This window comes from Psittacula echo (genome assembly GCF_963264785.1).
Source record: "Psittacula echo genome assembly, chromosome: 10".
Classification (NCBI taxonomy): domain Eukaryota; kingdom Metazoa; phylum Chordata; class Aves; order Psittaciformes; family Psittacidae; genus Psittacula; species Psittacula echo.
Genome location: NC_137741.1, coordinates 11,661,890 through 11,675,759, shown reverse-complemented (window position 1 = coordinate 11,675,759; position 13,870 = coordinate 11,661,890). Strand labels below are relative to the sequence as shown.

General features: G+C 37.3%; 1 protein-coding gene across 1 annotated transcript in view; it reads right to left on the bottom strand.

The window, feature by feature from the left end:
- GALK2 (galactokinase 2) overlaps nucleotides 1-13,870 on the bottom strand; it is a gene marked incomplete at its 3' end in the record, with an annotated part of 48,756 nt that overhangs the window by 33,708 nt on the left and 1,178 nt on the right. Inside the window, exons 2-5 of the mRNA XM_080626643.1 lie at nucleotides 12,339-12,427; nucleotides 10,876-10,999; nucleotides 5,698-5,788; nucleotides 2,675-2,821 (exon numbers count right to left, since the gene is read on the bottom strand). Of these exons, the coding sequence (XP_080482769.1) occupies nucleotides 2,675-2,821; nucleotides 5,698-5,788; nucleotides 10,876-10,999; nucleotides 12,339-12,427 (451 nt within the window). The remainder of the gene's footprint in view (nucleotides 1-2,674; nucleotides 2,822-5,697; nucleotides 5,789-10,875; nucleotides 11,000-12,338; nucleotides 12,428-13,870) is intronic.

Below are 13,870 nucleotides of genomic sequence, written 5' to 3'. Positions count from 1 at the left end.
GCATCTCATCTCTTTTCTCATAAAATTACCACTATGACCAAATATTGTTACTTATAAATACCACCATGTACAGCTTTCGTAACAATAAAACATTTGGGGAAAAAAAAAAGGCAGACGGGTGATGTAAAGCGGTATTTCTTCCTTAAAAATAAACACATAAATATTCAGAGCCCTAAAAATGCAAGGTCCTGGTTTGCTTTCTAGTAGAGAGAATCTGTAAAGTCCCTATTTCTAGTCAGCTAAGAATTCCCCTGCCATGCGGGAGCTCCCAGCTGATACACGGCCAGCATTACTGGATCCTGCACAGATACCATTTGACACCAGCACAGGATGCATTAGGAGCTGCAAAGAAGTGGCCAGAGCACGTTTTATACTTCTGAGGCCTCACATGCCTAGATTGTTCTAATTTATACTAGACTAGCACTGCCTTATCCAAGGCAGTTCTGCGAGGCTAAGCATAAATTCAGTGCAACAGAGAATCTGGATTTACCTAGATGTAAGAGGTCTCTAATGCTAAATCATAAATTAGCCAAGAACACTGAACTTGGTTTTATTGTCCTGTAAGATTTGGGGAAATTTAAGAGCCTGGACAAAAGTAATTGCCCTTCAGAGCTGTCATTCTTTGTCTTAACTACCACAAACAGGTCTCTTGGCCTGTGCAAGCACACAAAACCGTGGATATGTTCTTAACAGCTCCTATATTGGCTATTGGAAATTCTCATCTGCACATTAATTGCTGGGTTTTTTTACATAAGTGCAAAATACTTGGCTGCAGACAGCAGGATTTCCTGACACAAATGTGCAATTGTGTCTCTAGTATTTGTCCAATTATATTTGAGACACAAGATTAACTTTCAGCACATTTCAACCAGCAAGCAAAAGAGATTTTGGGCTGATTGAACAAGACACATGAGAAGGAAAGACATCCAGTGGAGTCTCTGTCTTCCTTCTGTTCCTCCACAAGTTTCTATGAAAATGCCAAAAGGAGTTTTGCACCTTTCTTTAAACAGGTCTGGCATAATGCTGGCCAGTACTCCCAAGCCATGTGTAAATTCAGCTCAAGATACACGCTGTATCACTTATTCTCTGAAGAAAGCTGTACAGTATTTCTTGGAATAATGAAAACCTGGCTTCTGGTTTTCCAAATACAGATTTCTACTATCTAGTAAAATTTGGGCTTTCTGACCTCTATCAGTTTTAAGTATTTTACAGATACCCAATTTCTGATCACATGCACTCCAGTGATTTGGATCAGTAGTTCTCAAGCTTAGCTCATTTGGTTACCACCATCAGAGATGGTGCTGACCTGTGGGAAGATCATCTGTGGTAAGATCATCTGTGCAGAACCAGACACTTCTTGCCAGACCAGGTACACATGTATAAAAAAGCACATCTGTCACTTGAAGCCCTCTTACTGCAAAGCCTCATTCATCATAGTGAGATCCTCCACTCCATGTTTTCATCTACCATTGCACTATATGTCTCACCTCACAAACTGGAGCCTCTGTTAAGTGTCCAATCCCTTACTTACCTTGTGATCACATACCACACCAACACAAAGCAGTGTGACAGTGACTGTAGTCACGTCCCCCTACATAAAAAAGCCCAGCCCTGCTTCCTTCTGTCTTAACCCTGCTTGATACCTTCCTGAAGCAAACACTGTGAGCTGCACAATGTGAGATGGAGCACTTACTCATGAGCGGATTGCTGCAGCTACATAGAGAAGCGAGTCACAAACTGATCAGCAAAAACTTTCTATGTGGATCTGTTTACCTTATTGCTCAGATAAGTGCTTGTATACAAGCCCAGTTAACAGCTGCCATCATCATGTACCACTTTAAGTTGGCTTTCTACCACAATTGGGGAATGTCTGCCTTAAACAATAGGCACAAGTATGTGTAACAGTCGTATTTAGATCTGTTCTTTTCTCTTCCTGACAATGTTCTAATTTAAGATCCTAGTTTCACTTAACCAGATATTTTTACTGGAGAGAACTTCACTCCCATATGGCACTTTCAAGGACCATGACTCCTCCAGAAATTTGTATTACACAAGCCAAATTGTCCTCACAGTTGTACTGCTAACAGGTCACATACTTGGGGTTTGTGTTTAGACTAATGTTTGTTTAAAAAAGTGAGGAATACATTTTGGATTGTAAATATGTTCATCCAGGAAAAAAAAAAAAAAAAGTGAAGAGAATAAGGAGAGTCAGATGGAAGAATTTTACCTCTACTTTGTGCTGATTATATAATTTATCAAGAAATTGCTACACAGGCCTCCAGCAGATGCTCTGCTGTTAAAGCCATGAAAAGTCATTCAGGGAGAGGGTAAAGGCCTCGGGGGTGTGGTCCACATGCTTCAGCACATATATCCTCAATCCTGGCCTGCAAGATAGCACATCTGGTCTAGGCATGGACCTGATGGTTGGCCAAAATACAGGCTTACAATAATGCTCCTTTTTTCAGCTTTAATGTAAGCCTGTTTTCTTGCCAAATTCAAATCCTGCCAAAATTTGGCCAAAGATGTTTGCTCAATTGTGCAATATCTTAAGTTTATATCCAACAACTCTTTGCAAAAACAATTGTATCGTGTTTTTAATGTTTACAGGCATTAACAATATTTAATTTTAAGTAGAATTTTACTGCTGACGCTCTCGTGTTTTACAGTAAATTACCTTAGAGAGGGTTTTTCCATTAGCTCTTAGTGTCACGAGTCCTGCACAGCACACCAAAGCACTGGAGCTAGAGAGACCAGAACTTGGAGGGATGGTTCCATCTACCAGACAATTCATTCCAGTTGGGTTATTAAGACCAAAATGTTCCTAACAATGAAAAAATAAACAATCTCAGTTTCAAGAACAGACAGGCTCAGGCTTGCAATTATCTGATACTTAGAAAGAGAATCGTTCGGCTGAGCTGCTGGAACCAAGGACCTGCTTCTGGTATAAGCAGAATAAAGCAAATTTTCATTTTATTCCTTAAGAACAAACCCAGTGATAGGGCTTTGCCAAATATATGTCTGCAATTCCTGTATACAAACATATATAAGCTAACAGAACTGTACCCCAAGCAGAATTCAGTATGGGCTAAACGCCCGAGAATTTACGAAGCTTTGTGGGTGGGCTGTGCTCTGAGCTACTATGGTGACAGTACCAGAGGTTACCAATCACTTTATACCCTACTTTTGTCCTTTTCTCCATAGCTCTTCACTTAAGGCATCCTAAAGAGCTTAAGGGCCACTTTATGCTTCACTTTGTGGTATCAGGGAGGCATATCACAGTGATGAGGAACTAGTAGCTATGGCAGCTGTACTCAAAGCCAGATCTTCCTATCTCATGAAGCACCCACAGGACTGACAATGAGAAAACCACAATGGTACTTGAAGGACACCATGCCTTGGGAGGTACAAAGACATACCTACAGCAGCAATGGTCTCTGTTATGCTATTTTTGGAATAAAGTTGAAAATATTTTTACATAATGATGGATATCAAAGATTATACATTTAATCCGAAGTCATAAATCCTAGTGTACACACTCTTTTAATTACTCTTTTGTTGCTCTTTGTATTTAGAATCACTTTAATATAACTTTCTCTCTGTTGTTACTTTGAAATAAACATGCAGTACTTATTAGAAACTCATTGAATGTATATGGGGGGGTATATGAATAGCTACATTCTGATACAGATATGTATGTCAATAAACTAAGTTGCAATGTGAATAATCAGAAAAGTTAGCAGTATTTCCATAAAGAAATGCCAGCCTTCAAAAAAAATTCTACTACTTTTCCTGAAACAGCTTCAACTGTAAATACCAATGGTAGAGATCAGCAAACACAAAGAGCCTCCTTTAATGTCTTTTGCCATCATTTAGAAATATTTTAAATTTCCCTTTCTCCAAGTATAAGGGAATTCATACCTAAAATACTATTGCTGCCCATGCCCCTTCATGAAGAACACTAGACAGGCTTGTTCAAAAACAGAAAATGCTTGAGTAACCAGAAACTGATCCACAGTTTTTGGATTGTCTTGAATGTGAATCAGGCTTGCAAACTTATCACGCAATGTTTAAATAGAAAATGTACTTCAGTTTCAAAAATGAAAATGGACTTTGCCAACTTCTGCAATAGTTCTGTCCCAAAAGGATAGCATGTTCAACTTAATATAAACAGATTATCCCGCTGGACCCTCTGAGTACTTGCATTTCAGTGTTTCTTAAGTCTGTAACATTTATGCTTCTTTTCTGCCAGTGCTAGAGTCTGCAAACCTGCTCTGCAAATTAACCTTCAAGTATGAAAGCTTGTCCTTAGGAAACGAATCTCAGTAGCAGACTGCAAAATAAATAAAGTCAATTGGTCATGCTAGCCTTAATATAAGAAAGGATATATTGTAAAGAAACCTAATCTATATCTCTACAGTCAATGCAATTTAAATGCCTGTGTTACTGAGCAATACAAAATTGAAAATACTTATGTTACTGCAAACCTAAGTAATTTATTGGGGTCTAAACACATGGATGATGGTCTCTTTAGGAACTGTGGATTGTAATAAAGTGATTTGTGGCACTGATTGTTCCACATACTGTATTTTGAAGACTCCTGTGGCAGGTTTGAGGCAGGCTTTGTTGGCTGTCTGAAGTCCTTATCTATGGGATCATCCTGTGAGGTGACCTAGATGGCCTATCCTCAGGCAAGCTTCATGTGCTTTAAAAAGCACATTTACCCACAATTTTGGCTGGCTGTGGTGACCTGCTCCTGACCTAGCCCACACTGTTTATCCCATCTGCCCTTCCAGAAAGATCACTGGATTGACATGGACCTCAGAAGTCATCATATTTTTCCTCAAAGAGCCATGAATCACCTGCAAACAGCAGGTGAGATTTCTAGAAAGCCTCAATTGTGAGTTCAGGCTGCCTCCCAGGACAACACTGACATCAGCACTTGGTTTCACAAGCCATTCAGTTTTCAAGTCAGTCTGGAGACAGGCTAGCTCATAAAGGAGAAGATAAAGCCCAGGAAAATGTCTGTTCAGTGTTCCTGCCCTTACCGTAACTGCGCTGTTTCCTGCATAGCTGCACTCTTAACTCAGGCAATTTTGAAAATCCCACTCAAATTCCACACACTGAAATTCTGGATGAGTAATGGTTCTTACTGGAATATTTCTTCTGTATGCTGTTTACCTACTTTTTACACTTTCTTTTGCCTACTGCATGAACCATCTTCACTCTGTTGTTGTGCACAAGTTGTAGATTAGTTGTAGAATTAATGGAAATTTATGCTTTTTAAAATGTTGCCATAGGAAGAAAAGGACTAAAACAAGATCTTTGTATCCTGACAGACTAAGCCTCCAACCCTTTTTGAATGCAAATTCTAATTAAATGATTTAATTGGAAAGCATTCTTTTTAACTTCAGACTACAAAAATATCATCTTGATAATGAGTTTGATAATGACTTTACTAAATAATTGTTATTGCAATTTATGTAATAAATGCAATTTATATAATAAAAATGAAAATAGTGCTCTGCAGGTATTGTAAAACAAAGCCACTCATAGCTCCTCTTCAAATTTTAACATTAAAATACTTAACTGTATGTCAAGAAAAGCTATAGAATGCAGGGAAGTACTTTGAAGGTGAATAGGTAGGCTTGTTGTATTTTACTTGTACATAATTTCGTAAGTGAAATGGATTTGGCTTACCTGAATACCCTTCAGTCCACACAGGAAGTAGTTATGCCACTGAGGTTTGGTTTTGTTAATCTGAATGTTATTAACACTAGTACTGAAATCCCTGCGAAAACAGAAAAACCTTGAGGCTTTAACTTGTCAGGAAATTTAGTTTAAAAAACATGGCTTATTACTGCCACCTGCTGATGAACAAAAGCATTCCGATGTTCATTTTTTCTGTGCCATGTTTTTCAAGGGTTTTTTACAGATCTTTATTAATCAAATCAGTAAGGATATTTTAGATGGAAGCATAAGAATTTTTGCTTCAGTTATAGACTTCATTAAATAAATTCAGAAAGAAAGCTACCTTTGGCATCCTTAATTAAGGCAGCATGCTTTCCATCACGTGTGCATGTTCTCTTGATCCCTTAGAGAAGTGAATATCTAAATAATCCTATCTGTCAAACCTAGAAAGAGATAAATACACTTCAGGCTCTCTGGTAATCCCTGTTCAGGAATTCATCTTCATTACCTTTGCTCTGAATGGCACTTCACTAGAACAGGCCTAATGCTTCAAAATTACATTATTTATGTTACATGATAAAATAATTTAGTTTAAAATAGTTTATTTCTTTCAGGATGATTCTGATAGTGTTCTTTCTACTCCATTGTCATTTCAAAACAATAAAAATGGTAAGCCTGAGTGTTTCTAAGAAAGCTAATGGTAAGACCGGTGCTGTCAAAATGGAGTGATGCACAGTGGCCTCCAAAGAGTTAATCACCAAGAAGCGTAGATTGTTCAGAAGTCTATACAGTTGAATGGCCAATAACTGTATCTGCCTGATATCATTATAGCAGATGCTCAACACACAAAGAGGAAAGGCACTGAGAATGTCAAGAAAAGCTAACAAAAAATATTTAAGAATTGCAGGCTAAGCTGTGCTTTACAAGGCAAGCTCTGCCAAACACCATGAACAGAAGCAAGGTAATTCCCTGGGAATATTTAGGTGTAATGGGAATAAAAAAACTTTCAAGAAACTAGGCAGTCTACAACTCGTAAGAGGATGGAATTTTTTGGTTTTTGGCTAGTCCCAGTCTGTATCTGTAAATAATGTGGTGGTTTTATTTTTATCCAAAACAATATTGCAAGTCAATACCTGTAGTGAATACCAGTGTGATGTTTTTATTGGTATGAAGAAATAGTTATTTATTATAACTATAATACATAAAGCTATTCACAATAATATAATTGTCTTCAAATTATGGCTGAAAACTTCACTTTATTCTGGTGCAATTAAAGGCTGAAATTTTTGTGTTATGCAAGCCCTAAACCCAACAACCATTGTAAAAATAGCCTCACAATCCTGCAGGTGGGGGGGGAAGTGGACTTCGTGGTTCTGATTTACGGCCTGGGCTTAAACCACGACACTCCTCTTCCTATGGTCTAATGCTAGCTATGCTGTAGTGAGTTACTCTGCTTGTACTTCCAGTCTACACCCCATTCCTAGTGCAGTGTTACATGACAGATCATACACTCTAAGTATCAACTCAGAATGATCATTGTGTCAGTTATACATTCAATTTCAACATTCAATATTGTGCAGAAATAGCAGAGATTGCTGTCTTTCAATCTGAACTGTTCAAAATAATGCCACTTACAGGATTTTATCAACAATGCAGCATCAAAGAATTGTACAAAGTTAGTGTCAGGCATTACTGGGGTTTGTAGGGTAACACGAAAGATCTGAAAGGGAGTTTTGAGATTACAACATAAGGAAAGTTTGAGAATAGCTGTAAATTCTTCCAATTGGAGATTTGTGTGTATTTAGAACAATATCCCAGAGAATAAACCAACATTTTGCTTATGGCTTTTAACTATAATATTAACAAAGCCCCACAGAAGTACTTGTAAAATAGAAAATACTTGTCAAAAGTAACAAAGATTTTAAAAAAGTATGTTGGCTTACAACTATGTTCTTCAACAATTCTATATTATTTTAAAACAGGAAGGTTGATGGAAATCAATACATAAAAGTGCTTAATACAAATCAAATTTGAAGTTCCCTTCCCCCCAAGAAAGTTCTAAAATATATTATCTTTGTCATTCTTTTTGTATGATCAGACAAACTAAAACTGCAATGAACAATGGATATAAGGAAGAAGTTCTTTACTGTAAAGGTGGTGAGGCACTGGAATGGGTTGCCCAGGGAAGTTGTGAATGCTCCATCCCTGGTGGTGTTCAAGGCCAGGTGGGACAGAGCCTTGGATGACATGGTTTAGTCTGAGATGTCCCTATCCATGGCAGGGGGGTTGGAACTAGATGATCTTAAGGTCCTTTCCAACCCTAACTATCCTATGATTCTATGACAAATACTACAATTGTATTTGCTGGTTCTCAAGATAAAATAAAATAATGACTTCTTAAAATGTATTTTGCTCATTTCTGCAATCTTCTGGTAGAACATCAAAGAAAAATTGGCTTTGATTTTGGCATGTTTCATATGGACATCATTCACACAAACACATTGTAGAACTGTCAAGATCTTTATGCTTAATCTGTGAATGTTCAGGCTTGCCTTCAATGCTGCTACTGGAAAGTAGGTAGTTTGCTCTCAGGACTTTATAATAAAATAAACAATTGGGAAAAACATACCCATAAAGTAAAAATCTCTGATATTGTCTGTTCCAGCCTTTCTGTTCTAAAGGATTCTTGGGAAAGCTTGCCTTTCCCTTAAGGCTAGGTCTAAGCATTCCAATTCTCCATAATAAAATGAGTTTTTTGAGTAGTGTGAAAATACCATCTGGCTGAGGTGGTATTCACTGCTTGAATAGTTAATCAACCCTTATTTTTGAGAGAACAGTTTGGTTATTTCTCACAGAACCTCATTGTCTTTCCAACCTGGTTACTCTGCTCGAGTCCTCTGGGGAAAAATAAAATAAATCTGAGGTTTTTAAAAAAAGATTTTCATATTTTGCCACAAGATGGAAACTGATTGGTCATTACCAGCCTCTGGTATTTCTGAAGGTATATGGAGAAGTATCATGTCAGATACTCTCTGCACAAGTATTTCTCAATTACAGAAATGTCATGTGAAGGAGAGGTATCAGGAACTTCAAAAGACTTACTTTTGAATACCATTTTAGCCCAAATAACATAAAATGCATCTGATCAGTTGGGGTGATTTATCATGGAAAACACATGGGTGCTTTTCCTTGCAACCTGTTCTCTGTCCTGGTTTTCCTAAAAGTTAATATGAACTATCGAGGTGGAAGAGGGCTACAGAACTGTTAAACGTTTCACCAGTCCACAAAACAAGAATTAAATAAGAAATAGTGATTCTGGGGAGGCTTATAGTTCTTGTTCACCAAAGGCCTATATATATGCATTCACCACAAGCATAAATCTACCAGTGCAACATGATTGGAAAGAAAGACACACTGTCAACAGTATTGTTATGTGGTGTAGCATTCAAAGTGTTGAAAAATATTTGTTATGAAATTATGGGAATATTTTAGCTTTGTTTTTAAGCAATAGTGTCTCAAAAAAACAGAAATGCTTAATGCTGTATTCTGAGACCTCTTCTTGGTTTATGGTTTAAAACATATGATTTCAAACTGGAAACAAGGGCAGATATAAAAATACAGTGACTGTGCATGCAGCCTGAATTCAAAGGCTGTAATTCTAGATTTGGTAGGAACTACATACCTTAGGAGAATGCGATTTCAATTGCAATGTAGTGTGCCAGAGCTTGAAGTTGAAGTAAAAATGCTCACCTTTTGGTTACTGCTTTATTTAGTATCCATTATGACAACTTTTCCTAATCAAAGCTGTTATAATTCTGGAACTATTCTTGCAGAATGGTTTTGCAATGCAGCTTAAGCCTGTTGAGAGGTTGCTATTGAAGAAAGGGGAAGGTCCCACTCACAATTCCCTTCCCCCATTTCACCACTGCATGTTCCTACTGTTTACTCCAAGTCAGCTTTACTGCTGAGTGCATGGCAATTCAATTCATTAAAATGACACAAAATTAACCAGGCAAAAAAAAAAAGGGTGAATAGTGCACTTTACCGTAACATCAGACAAGTACTACATGTGGTAAAAGGCAAAGGGTGAATCAGTGTTAGAAGCAGGGAAACGGAGACTAGGGGTAAAAGAAGCAAGCCATTGCCTTTTTGCAGTGACAAACTCTCAAGTCAGCCCAGCTATAATGGGAAAACATACACAAAGTAATTGGAAAATATTTGAGTATTTATACTCATCACAGAAGTAAAAATTCAACTACCTTAGCCACAGGCAGCAGCTGAGAACATGTTCATACAACAAATCGAGCTTCAAGCAGGAATACAAGCTCCAATAGTTGGTTTAAGAAAAATAGGTTCAACTACGCTTATGCTGATTCTGATTTTTGCAAAATGCCCGCAGAAGTTCATGTGGATGAGTGACCTCATCTGAACTGCCATGCAACTACACAAATACCAGTCTGTTACAAGGAAGGAGGCAGAAGAATGTGGCTGAAGTTGAAAAGAATGGCGGGATTATTTCCCTATGTTCAGCACTTGTGAGACCATAGCTGGAATACTGTGTCCAGTTTTGGAGTTTCCCAATACAAGAAAGACATGGCAAACTGCAGGGAGTCCAGCAGAAGGCGATCAAGACAGTTACAAAGGATCTCCAAAGGTCCCTTCCAACCTAAATTAGTCTATAATTCTGCAAACAAGCAGCTGTGGAGGAAGTGGAAAAGATGGAATACAGAGGTTTTTAGCCAGGACTGTTGGTTAAAGCTGTTGTATTGTGAAAATACAGCCCCAGGTTCTCCAGAACAGGGGAGTGTTAGCTTACATATGCCCTAATTGATTACAAAACATTTCAATCTCTTCTCCAGGAGAAATTGAACTGCTGCCAGTTATAGGAATTACATCAAGAAAGATGAGCTAAAAGAAGGGAAGACAGGATTGCACTTTTACAAAGACTGAAAAATCGGAGGCCTCACATGAGAAATCTGAACACGTGGGAGACAAAACTAGCAAACCTATTGCTCTAAACTAATATGCACAGCATAGAGTCAGTGGGATTCCATCTGCTTGTATCGTTCATTTTACACGATTAAACTCTATTGCAATGGAAGGTTGTCAGATGTGAAAAGTTAACCTGAATTGCAATTGCAAAAGAAGATCCATCAGTATTAGTGAATAAACAAAGTAATTACTTACAAATAAAGAGAACTGGTATTTGCCAGGTGCACAACTTGAGTTTTTACAGGTTCTACTGCGATCAGTATATCTTGTTCTATAGCCATAGGGAGCACAGCATAACCACAGTAGTCTATATGTTCTCCTACCAAAGAAACAGACAAAATATTTTGGAATAATTCTTCCTAGAATAGCAGTAACAAGGATTCTCCAGGGCTTCGGTGTTGGTTACTGTATGAGACAATTTTTGAGTAGAGGCTCAACTCTTTATTATTTATTGGGGTGTATTTCCTGTATTTCATATTATTGCACAAAACTTTGGTTCTTGCTTTAGTGATTTTATCTATTGCATCTGTTTGTAGATCTGCATGTTTTAATACTGGCTATTAAAAAATTAAACAAACCGCAAACTACACTACATAAATTATTGTCCAGTAATGAGAACAGACACATTATTTGTGCACTGTTGTGACAGTACAAAAATTCAGTCAAATCAATTGCATTTAACTGATGACTGGAAGAGATAAAGGCAGCATATGACTCCTCATGTGATCTCTGCTCGTGTGGATGATTCCCCAGCCACTAGATAAGGTTTGTGGAGGAATTTTTCCCACCCCCATGGAATTTCTAGACCTTTATCCAAGAAAATGATAATTATATTTAAAAAATCATTAACACAAGTGCATACAACACATATGTATTGTAGTAAACATCCTCCCTCTTGGGAATAATTCCCACTTAGCATATGCTGTCTACTTATACGTTATGTTCACATAACACCAAGGTAAAAATCATTAATTGCACAATGGACTAATTAATTTTAAAACTGTTTTGCAGGATCCTTTTACTTAAAATATCTTCAAATGTGTAGAGTTACTTTAAGAGTATACACGAAATTGAGCCCTAGGGAGAGAACAGTCCTAACCTGGATAGAGAAATCTCAAAAATAAGGTTACCACAGAAATACAAGTCCTAAATACAAAATAATTGTGTCTCTCCAGTCTGCCAGTGAATCACAACCAACTATTCTAAGTTCTGTAGATACAGCTCTATAGAAGAGTAAGGAAGATGAGCTTATGATAGAACCATTCCATGCTTTATCATATGCATTGCTGTGTGGCTGGTTATATTTGGTAACTTAAATGGACAAGAAAAAAAGGTACTAAGTTCATTTGTGGATGCCCTGTTCACCAACTACTTTAGGTTACATTTCCAAAGCCTTTAAAAAAAAAAAAAGGTATCCAACCATCAGCTGGGAAGAAGTTACCCCAATTTTCAAAACTGTCACTACTGTCTATAATATTTTTTTTCTGAAACTGACATTTGAGTGTGCAGTTGTTTATAACGAGGTATAGTAAAAGCCAGTATTGTATTTTCCATTCACCTTACCTTATAAAATTAAGCCTAATACTATTTGGATACTATGTTTTTACTAATAGACTTCCACGATGGCAGATAAAATAAGATTAATTTTTCTCTTTTACCTATTAAGTTGACTCGCCCTGGCGCACGAACATAAAACTTGGGAGCTGATCCAAATTTTGATATAAACATCTCCTTCAGCTTCTGCAATCTGAAAGGGGGATTAGAAACATTTAGAAAGACTGTATTTGCATAAAAATCAGGAAGTTTCAATGTTTCTCGAAGTAAATTCAAATTAACTTTTTGAAATACACAGAGTTTTCTCTGTTACATCAGGAGCTACATTAAGCTCTTTATTTTTGCTCTTCAGTTACATTGACTGTGACCAAGAAGACTATTTAGAATATTCAGATTAACAAGAAATATGTATGTTCACTTGAAAAGGATGGAAGGTGACTTATTTTATTTAAAACTCTGCAGCTCTGTAAATCTGTTAGCCATTGAGGAAGAATCTGTCAGTGTGGACCAGTGGCTCTTCTGTGGCACTGGGATTTGTCACACACACACACACAGAGATACTCCCTTCAGAGTCAGATCTGACTGTACCAGGCCAGAGCAAATTAATTTTCCTCTAAGTTTTAACTTTTATCAATTTCTACATTAGACACTACCCTATTTTTGTGCAAATGTGTATACAGAGAACTAAAGTTCCAAACTTCAGATTAACCCTGCTACTTAGTATTTACTCTACAGGTTTACAGCATCAGTTCCCAGAAGGTTCTTCAGGTTTTCCATTTGGAAGTGCTGGATGTGCTGTGAACTGAAAGTTCCAATGCAAAGCAAAACCTGGCATACTGCTTTATTTCCTAAGACTGTAAAGGCATCTAGCTTCCACCCTGTGTTTGCAAAGTTGGAATGGTTTAGCGTGTCATGCAGGAACAGGGGTGAACAAAGACCTGGAAGAGACTGAGCCATTATCTTTGTGAAGCATAAGAAATTTGATAGTGATTCACTTCAAAACTACCTTAAAGCAATTTAGGTTGCGCGCTAACCCATTAACTTTCATTACTGTAAGCAGCAGACTAGAATGATGCAAAAGCACTATGAATACAATAACCTTTAGAATGGGACTTACAACATTTCACTGGCAAACGCTGTTGGCTTTCACGCATGTAGCCAACTAAATTTATTTTTTGGGGTTTTAGTCTATGAACAAGAATCCAGTAACAGGAACTGTGCTAAGGTTTCTACATTTAGTCTAAAACTTGAACTGGAAGTCTAGTTAATCCAAAGCATAAGTAAGAAGACAGCAAGGAGAAACAGATGTTACAATATTTCACAGTCAATTATTTAGTTTGTACTTCTTTGTAAAAGCTATGTTATTGTCCAACTGCATATATTTGAATGTTTTTTTTTGGGGGGGTGGGTTAGATGGAAAACTACAAAATATTATTTGTTGTGATTTTTTTTTTTCAACAGATCTTTCAGTACTTTTCCATTGTGGTGCCCAGTAACAAAGCCGTATTAGGTCCCTTTATAATTTCCCCTTCTTATAATCTCCCCTAGTATTGACTGGTTTATCCCTATTCCAATTAGCAGAAGCAGTTTCTGCCATTTCATTGTACAATCTCTTTTCTAGATCACATTAATACTA